This window comes from Crinia signifera, chromosome 1 (assembly GCF_055691185.1).
Source record: "Crinia signifera chromosome 1, ASM5569118v1, whole genome shotgun sequence".
NCBI classification, from domain to species: domain Eukaryota; kingdom Metazoa; phylum Chordata; class Amphibia; order Anura; family Myobatrachidae; genus Crinia; species Crinia signifera.
In genome coordinates, this window is record NC_139217.1 from 388,428,668 (window position 1) to 388,443,039 (window position 14,372).

At 41.1% G+C, this 14,372-nt stretch overlaps 1 protein-coding gene across 3 annotated transcripts in view; it reads right to left on the minus strand.

The window, feature by feature from the left end:
* Window positions 1-14,372, minus strand: part of GRAMD2B (GRAM domain containing 2B) — a 167,200-nt gene that overhangs the window by 11,895 nt on the left and 140,933 nt on the right. For 2 of the 3 annotated variants that reach the window (XM_083151568.1, XM_083151569.1), the window contains exons 2-6: window positions 8,584-8,700; window positions 5,801-5,879; window positions 1,999-2,068; window positions 571-674; window positions 170-265 (exon numbers count right to left, since the gene is read on the minus strand). In XM_083151568.1, the coding sequence (XP_083007694.1) occupies window positions 170-265; window positions 571-674; window positions 1,999-2,068; window positions 5,801-5,879; window positions 8,584-8,700 (466 nt within the window). Of the gene's footprint in view, window positions 1-169; window positions 266-570; window positions 675-1,998; window positions 2,069-5,800; window positions 5,880-6,629; window positions 6,697-8,583; window positions 8,701-14,372 lie in introns of those variants that run through there. The other variant, XM_083151571.1, reaches the window with a different exon arrangement.

Sequence of the window (14,372 nt, forward strand, 5' to 3'; positions counted from 1 at the left end):
GTGCCCACTACCTGTAGAATAAGCTTTACAAGCAATATTCGGTACCATTTTCTGCCTCTGTACATTACATTTTATGCACTGACACTAAGTTTGACAAATTAAATTCACAGATCGCTGCAAACGCAGCCATAAACACAAAGGAGCAACAATATGAGAGAACGACACTTACCCGATCAGTTACTGTAGCAATGACCAGGGCATTTGGCACGAGCAGGGCAACCTTGGTTTTCTTGACCACCGTTACAGCAATAGATGGGATGCTAATCTGCAAACAAACATAGGGATAGACTACTGCATTATACATAAAGCAACAGGTGTGGGAATCAAGAATATGTATGTACTATATCTTACATTGAGTAATTGTGAAAACTATATAAAATAAATATTCTTTAATATGCGTTGCCTATGTGTTAATCGCTTTACTATACAGTACATATTGCTTATATATTTCCTCCCTCCATAACATTTCTTCAGTGCTACAACCCCTTTTTCCGATCTCAGCGTGAGGTTAGATTGGCAAACACCACTCCACTTAGTCTGGTAGATATACTAAGACATGACAGTACTCACCTTTGTATCCTTCCCAAAAACCTTTGAATGGAAACAAATCCAGTTCCCTGAAATGTACAACTTTCCTTGATATAGGATTTCTTTCTGCAATGCACAGTTAAAACCTAGCAAAAAAACAGAAAACATATTGTTATGTCACACTCCAGGTGCTGTAACCGGGCGGAGGGGGGGGGCAGTGATCAGTGGAGTGGCCACAGTCTGCAGAATTTGAGAAAAAAAAAAAATCAAAAGACTGGACGGCCCTCTGATTAGCTGTGAGAGCTCTGTCCTATGATTGGCCGAAATAGCTCACTCGGCCTGGAGCAGTAACTTCTGCCAATTACTCCTTTACTGCACAGGTGGTGGGAGGGAGAACACTAACGTGTGGAAGGGGGCACTGAGCTGAATGAAGGGTCCCTTGTAAATGACTTCCAGGGAGGTAGGGGGTGTTTTTTACGCAGGGGAGGGTTGAATAATGGAGTGGGCTTAATATTCGTCATTTTCCGGTGGATGGGCAGCTTGTTTGACTGCAGATATCGCCATTATCTGGAAATAGATTTCTTAGCCTAGGATAAAAACCTAGAGTCCCAACTTTCAGGTGGTGCTGGGAACTTGGGGATCAGAGATCAGGAGCCAGAGCAATCCATTGACAAAAATATAAAACTGTACACCAGACGTTTGGAGCTGGAGCAGGGACCGTGTGCTGGAAGGCTGATATCTATGGTTCTGGGCATGATAGAGACAAGTCGCTAGTATCGACAGAAAGGGGAGAGTCCCAGCATTTGGAATATACTCTCAGAAAAACTGTAAGTCAGAGAGAACCTGAGAAATATATGACTGGGAATTGCAATTAATAGGTCGGATGTGGACTGCTGCTTTGAAGTTGGATATCTCCAGTTCCCCAGGGCCGATTTTCAAAATTCTGGTATCCCTGGAAAAAGGGGATTATCAGCTAACAACATAAAGCTCTTATACACCTGGGGCCCCTGGGCAAGTGCCCATTAAGCCAATACGAAAAGACGGCCCTGGACAGATGTATCAAGCTTCAAAAAGTGATAACATGTAGAGAAGGCATGGGGAACCTTTGGCCCTCCAGCTGTGGTTGAACTACATATCCCAGCATGCCCTGCTACAGTTTTTTTATTTGCCCATTCTAAAACTGTTGCAAGGCATGCTGGGATGTGTACTTTAACAACAGCTGAAGTGATAGACAGACAGTCAATCAGTTCCTAACTAAAGTTTTACAGGCTGGGTTTTAAAAAGGATAGGTAGGAGCTGATTGGCTGGTTGTTTATCACTCTCCAAGTTATCACTTTTGAAGCTTGATACATCTGGCACTAAATTTTATTTTAGAAAGCTACACTTAATTTGGATCTGGAATGCAGTAAGAAGGATTAGGGAAAGGCGTGCAAGTGGCACAGTGGCTATGACTGATTATAGTACACTTACTTTCTTTTAATGGCTCATCCTTTGGAACATCCTTAAACAGCTTGTGAAATTGTGCATTGGCCTTCAAGAACTATAGGAAAAAGTTAAGACAAATATTTACTTCCTCCATAGGATTACCAATATGATAATTCCCATTACATTTTAAGGGTATATAACAATGAAAAAGGAACCAAAGAGCAAATTTCCATAAAACATTTGCACAATACATAACATTCTAGCAATGAGTTTCAGGCATTCTCTCTGGCTTTACCACCTTTTATACAAGTCTACCATTTATCTTTCCTTCTCAATCTTCCAACTAGTGTGACTGTTCCTCATTACAACATGCCTTGCTTCCCACCTGTAAAGCATCTTTCCTCCCGGATTCAGAGATGTGTGCTAAACAGTAGTGACTGCGACTTGTCACAGCCACTGCTGCAAAATTATGCTACTGCTGTAGCCAATGGGCTGTCTTGAGAAAACCACCAGATACAACTCTAATCCACAATGATACACACAAAATAGTGGGCATCAGTCGCACCATCAGAATTCTGAGAAACTCTATGGATGCACTGAATGTCCAACTGTACTTCACTGTCTGTGTCAGAACAATATTTCAATGTAGTCCCTGGCATGCCCAAGAACTTGAGCCACCTACCAATCACCGCTCTGGAACACTTAATCTCCATGCAATTTTAATCTGTGCCCACTGGTGGAGACTGTCAGGATACATGTGCAGGAGTAAAACAGTGCCTGATCTACTAGCATCTACCTTTGAACAATATTCAATACGAAGAGGCGGAATCAGAATTTGTAGCAAAGCAAAAAAAAAAATCAAAAAACACACAACCTACAGTATCCAGCATTTGTGGGCTATAGACAAAAGCCATCCATATTTACCCTACATGCAAATAAATATTGAATGAATTGCAATATGGTCGTCCAGGTGCAAAGTTACTCTTTCTTTGGGTGTGGATCGTTTGGTCTACAACTAGGTCGACAAGCATTGGGTCAACACCACTAGGTCGACACGCAGCAAGGTCAACATGGGTGTAGGTCAACACAAGCATTAGGTAAACATGGGCTAGGTCTACAGTCAAAAGGTCAACATGGGGTTTTTCACTTTTTTTACACGAATGTCGTCACAGTCGACATGGACACAGTTTGAAGTGCACCGCTTTGCTCGCCATGCTAGGCACAGTATTTTATTCTCCCACCAAGCCCTAGTGGATGATAGGCCATGAAATACCACCTGTCGACACATGTTGGCTCAAAAAACAGTGAAAAACGCCATGTTGACCTTTCGACTGTCGACCTAGCCCATGTCAACCTAATGCTTGTGTCGACCCAATGCTTGTTGACCTAGTTGTTATAGACCTAATGACCGTATCCCCTTTCTTTAGCTTTGCCCTGAAAGCAGAATCAGCACTAAATTTGCATAAATTTTAAATATTTTTGTTTTATCCATCAATTGTCTCCATGGTCGCTGAGGGACAACTTTATATTTTTTCCCCATAGTGAAATCCATTGTCACTAGTCAGGTGTACAATTTTCAGAATATTATTCAATAACAAAGTGTGTGAATGTTTCTGTAGTAGATATTGCTATGAAAGGCTATGTGTCCGTGGCAGTCAGACATCTTTTTGACTTAATACTAAGATTTTACCAAGTTTTTACTCGATTTAGCACAAAAAAAAAAAAAAAAAAAAGTGTCAAAATAATAAATGCTGCTTTTACATTTATGATTGCAGCACTAAATGTTGTGGTAAAACCCGCCACTTCGGAGTTGGAATTATGAATGCTACGAAGTGGTAGCAGTAGAAGCCGCAGCTAACACTACCATGGTCGCTTGTTGTCACACAACACTAATGGCATGGAGAGGTTCTATGTACTCAACTGCTATTTGTTACGCACGCAAGTGTGGAAACCTTTGTTTAAGTATTTGACCAGGCTGCTCACTAGCTAAACACCATCCCGTAGTTATAGAAACGCACAGGCACACTGTCACAGGGGTCTATTTACTAAACCTGGGAAAACGATAAAGTGGACGGAGATAAAAAATACCATCTAACCAGCTTCTGACTTTCAATTTCTGGTACTTGTGTACTTTCACGGCTCCCATGACATGCCATATGTAGTGGATGCGATTTTCCCGTGTTTTTATGCATTTTTGATAAAATCGCATGCGATCGCATCAGATCGCATGCGATCTAATGCGATGCGATGTCATTTTTCACAGAAATTATGGACATGAGTTGACATAATGTAAAATGGACCCCAAATGTCATTTTTCACACTGTACCACCCCCACTATGAACGCCAACCCGAAGTGTGGCGAGCGCTGCGAGCCCGCGAGGGGCGGCGGTACGCTTCCTACGACCTTTTCATACCCCCACTATCCACGTCGGCGTGGAGTTGAGAAAAGAAAGTGTGGCGAGCACAATGAGCAACCGAGCCCCGCGAGGGGACGCGGATACCTTCATAGGTATCCGTGTCCCCTCGCGGGCTTCACAGGTATCCGTGTCCCCTCGCGGGCTTCACAGGTATCCGTGTCCGCTCGCCAAGCTTCGCTCGCCACACTTTCTATTCTCAACTCCACGCCGACGTGGATAGTGGGGGTATGAAAAGGTCGTAGGACGCGTACCGCTGCGCTCGCCACGCTTCGGGTTGTGGGGGTGGTACAGTGTGAAAAATGACATTTGGGGTGCATTTTGCATGATTTTTAACTCATGTCCATAATTTCTGTGAAAAATGACATCGTATCGCATGAGATCGCATGCGATCTCATGCGATGCGATTTTTCCCTGTACGATGCACATCGTGGGAGCCGTGAAAGTACACAAGTACCCAATTTCCAAACACAACCCATAACACCGCAGAGAAAGGAGATTATAAAGTCCCTGCCAGTCATCTCCTAAAAATTGACCCCAGTAGTTCTGACTGTGGTGTAGGGTTTTTCAGATGCACTTTAACCTACCAGCTTGCAAATGGTTATGGTCAACAGCATCTAAGTCGACAGTCAAATGGTCGAATGCACAAGGTGGACACAAGTGAAAGGTCAACATGATTTTTCAGGTTGTATTTGTTTTGAAATTGTAGATTTCATCAAAAGGACTCCTCCACACGCTGTGCTCCAGTCAAGATATATTTTAACATTCCCAGAGTCCACGTGGATTGTCCAAGGGGAAATTTACTAAGAAGGGAATTCTATTTCACATAGGATGTTTCTATGGGCAACCAATCAGATTCTATTACCTTCGAGAAGTAGATTCTGGTTGGTTTCCCATAGCAACATTCCATGATACTAGACCTTCCATCTTAGTAAATATACCCCCAACACTCTGTGCGGAGATTAGCCATTATCTTTAGATTGGTGAGTCTGGCCTGTCTGCTTTTCTAGAAGTCCAATAACTAGCTTCAGAACCTGTATAGAGTGGTGTAAGATGTAGGGGCTAGAAATGTAGCCACATTCATCGTCATGTGACACTCCCGCAGCGGTTGGCATGATCCCGTCGCCACACAAACCTGCATCTAATGCACTCACATGGTTTATAGAAATGCATTGAGCTGCGATATTGCAGCTTGGCGATTCCGCACCGCAGGTGCAAATGTGGCACAACAAACAAGCACGAACGGTGGCTACATCTGTATTTTTTTTAAATGTTAATAGACAAACTAAATTACATGCGATGTAAAACATAATTTACAAACCTCACACTTGTGTGTATCTTAGAACATGAATAGAAAACATGTTAGAAAAAAATAAATGACTTACAAATCTGCCTCAGAATACACATTTGTCAATTTATTAAATGACTCCTACCTGATTTGTGGATTTTTTCCTTTCAAGCTTCAGCTCATTCTTCATGTCGAGGGTTAAATAGGGATCATTCGTCTTTGACCTTTATAAAAAAAAAAAGTCAGAAAATCACAAATTAAGATTATTTTCTCGCCGCATACTAAAAATGAACAGTCCAGGGAAGAGATATTTATAACGTGTATGAGTTTTTACAGGAAGTCATTTGAGAATCAATTTGATTGCTTACAATAGACAGTTATTTTATAGTGCATCTGGCTTTCAGCTGTATTAAAAGCTTGTACTAGATTCAACACACACACACACACACACACACACACCAAAACACTCTCTGAGGAGACTGGTTAGATGCAGACACCAATTGAAACTTTAGAGCTGCTGTGTTGACTCTCCCCATCATTGGATAGAACACAGCAGCATCAAAAAGGTAACTAGAGTGACATATTACAGATCAGTGCTGAGAACTTGCCAAAAATGGAGCAGTCACTTCCAGCTATGTACTATCAGGAAGGATGAGACTTTTTTGAAAAAAATTTTTTGTTCTTTTTAAAAAGGGAAAACCTCTATAACAAAGTGAAGTCAAAATACTTTTCTCTTATACACTGTAACGGTATTCTAGAGAATACATTATTTTCCTTCCACAATTGGACTGTCTATAAAAGAGACTGTTACAGTATACGGTAAAACTTGTTTATACATTTAATGTGCCACAAAGGAGTTCCATGGTCCATTATAAAAGATGATCACTGCAGCTTTAAAAGAGCATTGTAATGATGACATACACTAGAATATCAGTATTAGGGTACATGGCTGTACATTGTACCATTATGCTTACTTCAGGAGGAAATTCATAAGCCAACTGATCATGTTTGCGAGGTGCAGATCCAATACCTATGCTGCTGATATCTGCAGTAAATGGAATAAAGTCAGTCTAGGTGAATATAGTAAGTATATATACACAATTCTACAGTCCCTACTATATCCTATAGTTGCCTACACTTCTGCATTCTGCAGGAGACTCCCTGAAATAGCAGCAATCTCCTGCTCTCCCTCATTAGTCTAGCAATCTCCCTCATTTTACCTAGCCCACATTGCACTGTTACATTTTCTGGGAAAAAAGGAATGAAAGATAGATACATTTACATTGAATCATTAGCACAATTTCCCAGCACTTTAGCAAGTATAGTATCTCTTACCAACTGCTTTGGGGCTCATCTACATTTGGATATAAGTCATTTGAAAAGATTCCTCTCAGATGTAGCAGTACACACCCACGCTTCAAGGTGCCACGTTCACAATCTCTCCATATATGGATCTAGACACGCCCTTTGGGGTGGCGCATGACACCCCCCCTCAATGGGGCGCTGTGTAAAATTCTACTACCAACTATAATCTCCCTGAAAATAGTTTTCAAAAGTAGGCAAGTATGCTATATCCTAGTAAATGGTTTCACTTTTAATATATTAAAGCTATACTTAACGAATTTAGCTGCGAGCATAGGAAATGTATGCTACCTATAGGCTCAATGGTATCAGCATCAAGCAGTCTTGCACAGAAGAGCAGTAGCCAGTTATGTACCAATCACAAGGACAAAACAAAAAGATGGAATCTGACAATACAAATAACAATTACAAATAATTATTACATTCCGGGTGTTCTAGATCTGCCACCATTCCAACTTCTGCAGATGATAAGGTTTTCCAAAAATGTCTGAACACTGATTTTTTTAATCATTATTAATTATGGAAATAAGAGCTATTTAAACCCAATTCAGTATAATCTTCTTAAGAGCAATTGAACTTATATTAAATATCATTGTATTTACAAATCTGCATATTTCTTATGTTAAGAGATAAATAAATAATAATAAAAAAGCAATTCAATTATGGGTATATTTAAAAAAAAAAAAAAAAAGAAGAAAAAGAAGGTTAGCTGGCAAGAGGGTTTGTGCAGCGAGGAGTGCCGAAAACAAGTTATCCTCGCCGTCTAACCCCCTCGCTGTATTAAATGTTCTGGGGAAATCTTCGCTGTCTGAGGACAGCGAAGAGGTTACCCAGGGAGATTCCCAGAAACTGTGAGGTTCACCACAAATGCAGCGAACCTGTTATGACGGCCGCACATTGAACGGGATGCCGTTGAATACTCTGATGGCAAGCTTTCGGCACTGCTCGCCATGTAGCTCACTGTCAGATGCTTGCCGGCAGCATTGAATTTACCTCATAGAGGGCCAGATGTACCAAGCTTCAAAAGTGATACAATTGAGAATGATAAACAACCAACCAATCAGTTCTTGTCTGACATTTTTCAAACACAGCCTGTGACATGGTAGGTAGGAGCTGATTGGTTGGTTGTCTATCACTCTCCATTTTTTAAATTTTGAAGCTTAGTGCATCTGGCCCATAGTGAGAGGGACAGGATGGGGGGAGGCAGGGCTGCTGCAGTGCAGCCACCAGTCCAGACAGGAGACTGCAGCTGATTGCACCTCTTCTGTACAGGTGTAAATTATTACACAGTCATTGCCATTGAAGGTGTCTGCCTGGTCAAAAGGTCAATGGGAGTTTTTTTTACTTTTTTGTCAACATGGACCCCAATTGGCTTTTCATGAATCGATCTTTTGACCATGTCAACCTACCGTATTGCCCGTCTATCTAGACACTGTAGATCTATCAACCGGAACCACTTCTGCACACAGTCAACTAGCAGAGGAACGCTGAGGGGCTAGTATGTTTCAAATAAAAATAAACCCCCCAACAATCCTCCAAGAAAAGACATGAGGTATTGTTTCTTACCTTAAAGGGGGTAATTTTTGTCTGGTTTCAATCGATTCTGCATCATTAGTCACCACTTGAGGAACAGTATACAGCTTCGTAACCTTCCTTTCATCGATCCCATTCTCGGTTTCAGAGCTACCAAAAAACAAAAAATAAAAAAGTCAGTATAAATATAAAAATAAGGATACAAACCTTACAGCCCATTCCCAGAGTCAGAGTCATTCTAAAACTTAGAAACAGGTGTGTAAACACACAACAAAAAAGTCAAAAAACGTGCACATTTAAAGCCATATATTTATGTATTGTAATCCTAAATGGCACGTGCTGATCATCTTCTTTTACAGGGATTAAAGTTCAAAAACCACACATTACAGTAGATCACCATCTGGTGTGCTTAAGCCCTAGTAAGGGAACGTTTGACCGTTTCGCCCACCTTTTACAATGTGCATATAAAAGAAAGAATTATGAAGAGGTGAAAGGGAACGTAATTGCAGTAACAGAACACTTGACCAATATTGCATATGACTGACAAATATGCCAGATAATGGGACCAGACATCGAAAAGTGCATAAACCCTTGCCAATGCCGCCAGCAAGGAAGTGCTGGCATCAGCCATGCTCTCATTAGTAATGTCCTCCTGCATGTACAGACTGAGGATGTGGCTGACACGTGCAATGTCAGTGACAACGCGCACACACTGGACGATTTAAACAGTTTGTCATTCTGAACTCTCAGAATTGTCAAAATCATTTTAAGTATCATCTACAGTATGTGTGCAAACAGAAAACTGCTTACATTTGCATACAGTATATGTACACACACATAGCATACCTACGTACAACATACACCTATCTAACATCAGGGAACTTTTAGGAGGAAAAAAAATGCAATTTTCTTACGTTTTTTTTTCTTCCATTTGTTATACAAATTAGTGTAAACCTGTTTACTAAGCTAAATAGTTCATTAGCAAAGTCAATTGAGTACACCTCCAAATGTGTTTTGCATTGGATGTCAGGATAACCGATACAATTTTCTTTTTTAAATCAGGTCTCTTCTGTGTGAGACCAGAGAGCTCTGCTAATCAGAACCGTCTGTCTGACAGCAACACTGACAGCACCTGAGGCCAGTATAGAAGCAAAGACAGGGCTATCTCTGTCTCTAAAAAAACAAATCTGGTATGTCAAGGGGGTTTCACTGTATTTATTAAAGCTTGCAGTGATAAAAAAAAAAAAAAAAAAAACTAATAGAAAGTACCAACCTATCAGCTCCCGTCATTGTTCAAACACAGGTTGTAAAATGTAAGGAAGAAGCTGATTGGCTAGCAGTTTCCCTCTCACAATCTGAAGTTTGATAAATACGCTCCCAAGTAATGCTGATCATAGAAAAGTAAAACCATTTTTATTCATATACAGTATATCTTCCGTGCTGCCACTGCCACTTCACTCAAATGCCAAAAAACACACAAAATTATCAATTAAAAAAGAAAAAGAATAACTTACGTAGAACACAAACCGGAAAATGCAAAACTCCTAACTTCTAGCAAGAGGAGTAACTAAATACAGTTTGCGCCACAAATTCAACAAAAACACAAGCAACGACACGCTACAGAAGGTTTACAGATCAGGTTTTCCAGGTCACTTGTGCATCTTTAACATAAAACAGTTGGTGTACACCCGCTACAGGATTTCAGACAGACATGCTTTGACCAATTGACAACCATATCATTGATTTTGAAACCTATCAATTTAAACCACATGCAATAAAAGAACAAAACAAAAAAAATACTCTGTAAAACCAGAGAGATAAAAAAAAAAAAAAAAAGTTACTCTAAAAAACACAACACACTTTAAAACAAATCCAAACCACGACCCTATTTTAAAATGCTTCATTCCACATAGTATAATAAAAATTAATTTATTATTAGAAGCCAAACTTACCTTCCTGAAGTATGATAAAATGTCAAAGAATAAAAAACTTAACCCAAGAGTTTGTGTTCTACAGAGATCTATGAGAAGTTCCATGTTCTCTGAATCCCGCAGACAGGGCTCCCAGTCAGTCCTACAGTGAATGAATTGGATGAGGCGTATTACTGTATGGAGCTCTTACCTTCAGCTTCCTCCTGCTCATGTAAATGCTGCTACTAAGAGTGCCTGATGTTTGCTTTGCTATATAAGGGATGACATAAGAGGAAGTCGTCCAGCAGAACGTGACTCAGTAACATCAAACACCTTATTCTTACGCTCTGTTACTATATCACATGTCTGCTAAATCACCTGACAAAAATGCTGCCTGGCACACGCTTGTAATGCAGCATGCAAGTCTTCAGTACAGTATGAACCGATGATGCACCGGACAGTGCATTGAAAAGAAGAATATGTTCAGTACAGTATTAAAATGAAACCAGGACAACAGGGTATTTTACACCACTATCGGTAGTTATTCACTAAATTGTACTTGCCAAGGCATTCAAACCACAAAAATGGAGATATTCAAATCAGCCACACCATAATCTGATTAAAATCATTAATTGTGGTAAGGATCTAGCCCAGGCATGTCCAAACTATGTCTGTTGTGAAACTACACATCCCAGCATGCCTTGCCATAGCTTTAACCTTCGATAATGGCAAAACTGTGGCAAGGCATGATGGGACTTGTAGTTTCACAACAGCTGGAGGGCCATAGTTTGGATATGACTGATCTAGCCCATCTGACCAAAGAAGATATGTACCAAAAAAAAAAAAAAAGGTTTGCCTGTCAGCATCAGGCAACAGTGTTTGTTTTAATAGACAAAATACTTTAGGTAAACCTTAAAATCAATCATTTTTGCAAACTATCATACTAATCAGCCTAATGTACATGACAATTTAATGGTCTTTAGATACAGTAATATTTCAATCAAATCAAAACATAAGGAAGACTACACAAAATGGACAAATTGAAAGCTACAAACAAACAAAAAAAAAACAAAAACGTAATGTTTGTCCAGTCATTTTTAAAAAGGGAGATTTGGGCGGTATTCAGTCGGGGATTACGGCTGTCTGAAGGGCTCAACTGTTGGAATCCCAGACCGGTTTAATTCCTTTCGAAGGAACTCGAAAGTCGGAATTCAAGGTTCCGACAATTGAGTGTCGGAAAGTCTGAGGAGTGTCGAAAATAGGCTGAGAATTCGACAATCCGTGGCCATTTCTGACAAAACAGATCAGACTAGTTTTAACCCCTTCCCGACATTTGACGTACATGTACGTCATGGTCGGGAAGTACTTCCCGACATTTGACGTACATGTACGTCATGGCTTCTAACTGTCACTGCGTCTATAGACGCGGTGACAGTTAAGAGATGTCTGCTGTCCCTGACAGCAGACATACCCCCTCGCCGCCCAGGGGGGGCAGGGGTGCCCCCCCCGGTCGGCGATCGCTGTGATTGGCTGTTCAAATCTGAACAGCCATTCACAGCGTTTCCTGTGTTACCGGCGGCTAAGCCGCTCGGTAACACAGGGATCGGTGGTGATCGGTGCTGTTAAGTACAGCACCGATCACCACCGATGAGCTGCACCCCCCTCCCACCCACCCGGCACTCACCCGCCCGGCAGGCAGGAGCGCACGCACCCCCCTCCCCCTCCCCCCCCCCTGCCAGCCGCAGCAGCAGCATGAGCTGCATAAAAAGTAAAAAAAAACAATGTTAATGAACTGAAATATATATATATATATATGTGTATATATATATATATATATATATATATATATATATATATATATATATACATATACACATATACACATATACACACACACACACACACACACATATATATATATACATATACACACACACACACACACACACACACACACACACACACACACACATATATATACATATATACACACACACACACACACACACACACACACACACACATATATATAAAGATATTCCCGACATATGACGTATATATACACGTCATGGTCGGGAGGTACTTCCCGACCGAAGACGTATATATACACGTCATGGTTTTAAACTGTCACCGCGTCTATAGACGCGGTGACAGTTTGGAGATGTCTGCTGTCCCTGACAGCAGACATCCCCCCTCGCGGCGATCGCTGCGATTGGCTGTTCAAATGTGAACAGCCAATTGCAGCGTTTTCTGTGTTACCGGCGGCTAAGCCGCTCGGTAACACAGTGATCGGTGGTGATCGGTGCTGTTAAGTACAGCACCGATCACCAGCCCCCCCCCCTCCCACCCGGCAGCCCCCCTCCCTCCCACCCACCCGGCTGCCGCAGCGCCAGCACCCCTCCCACCCCCCCGCCAGCCACAGCGCCAGCCCCCCTCCCAAAGCTGGTGACCAAAATGGGGTCACTTGTGGGGGGGTTCCAATGTATTGGTGCTTCGGGGGTCTTGCTAATGCGACATAGCACCCACCATTCATTCCACCACCAAATATCACTCCTTCCCTTCTGAGTCCTGCCATGCACCCAACTGGTATTTTTTGGTCACATGTGAGGCATTGCCGTACTCGGGAGAAATTGGGGCACAGATTTTGGGGTGCTTTGTCTCCTTCATTCCTTGTGAAAATGAAAAATTTTGAGCCAGAACTGCATTTTTCTGTAAAAAATTACATTTTTTTACACAAAAATGCAGATCTGGCTCAAAATTTTTCATTTTCACAAGGAATGAAGGAGACAAAGCACCCCAAAATCTGTGCCCCAATTTCTCCCGAGTACGGCAATGCCTCACATGTGACCAAAAAATACCAGTTGGGTGCATGGCAGGACTCAGAAGGGAAGGAGTGATATTTGGATTTTGCAGCACAGATTCTGGTTGAATGACCCCTGAAACACCCATACAGTGGAACCCCCCCACAAGTGACCCCATTTTGCAAACTACACCCTTCAGGGAATTCATCAAGGGGTATAGTGTACATTTCAAACCCCCAGGGGTTTCACCAATTTTGATACAACTGAGCTGTGAAAATGAAAAAATTTTTTTTTTCATTTTCACTGCCCAGTTGTACCACAATTGGTGAAACCCCTGGGGGTTTGAAATGTACACTATACCCCTAGATGAATTCCCTGAAGGGTGTAGTTTGCAAAATGGGGTCACTTGTGGGGGGGTTCCTAACTTTTAGCATCTTATGGTGCCTAGAAACCTACATGGTGCCTAAAAAATAATCTCATAAAAAGGAGGCTCCAAAATCAAGTAGGTGCTCCTTCTATTATGAAGCCTGTGGTTTGGTCACCGTGCACACTAGGGCCACATATAGGATATTTATGAAAACCAAAGAATTGGGGGAATCAATTTTTAGTCACATTTCTCTAGTAAAATCTACTGTATTCGTTAGAAAAATGTATTAAAATTGAAACTCTGCAAAAAAAAAGAAATTTTGAAATTTCACCTACACTTTGTTTTAATTCCTGTGAAACACCTAAAGGGTTAACAAACTTCCAAAATGCTGTTTTGAATACTGTGAGGGGTGCAGTTTTTGAAATGGCATCATTTATGGGGGTGTCTCACATACAAGTCCCTCAAAGTCACATCAGAACTGAACTGGTCCCTAAAAAAATCAGTGTTTGAAATTTTCTTGAAAATTTGAGAATTTGCTATTCATATTTTAAGCCTCCTAGTGTCCAAAAAAATGAAAATGAGGTTGAAATAATGATGGCAACATAAAGTATACATATGGTCTATGTTAGTTATTAACTATTTTGAGTGGTAAGATTATTTGTCTCACAAGCAGAAAATTTAACATTGGACAGGTGGGGCCGCTATTTCCGCTGGTGGAAACATAAGATTGTTACATAAGTACCT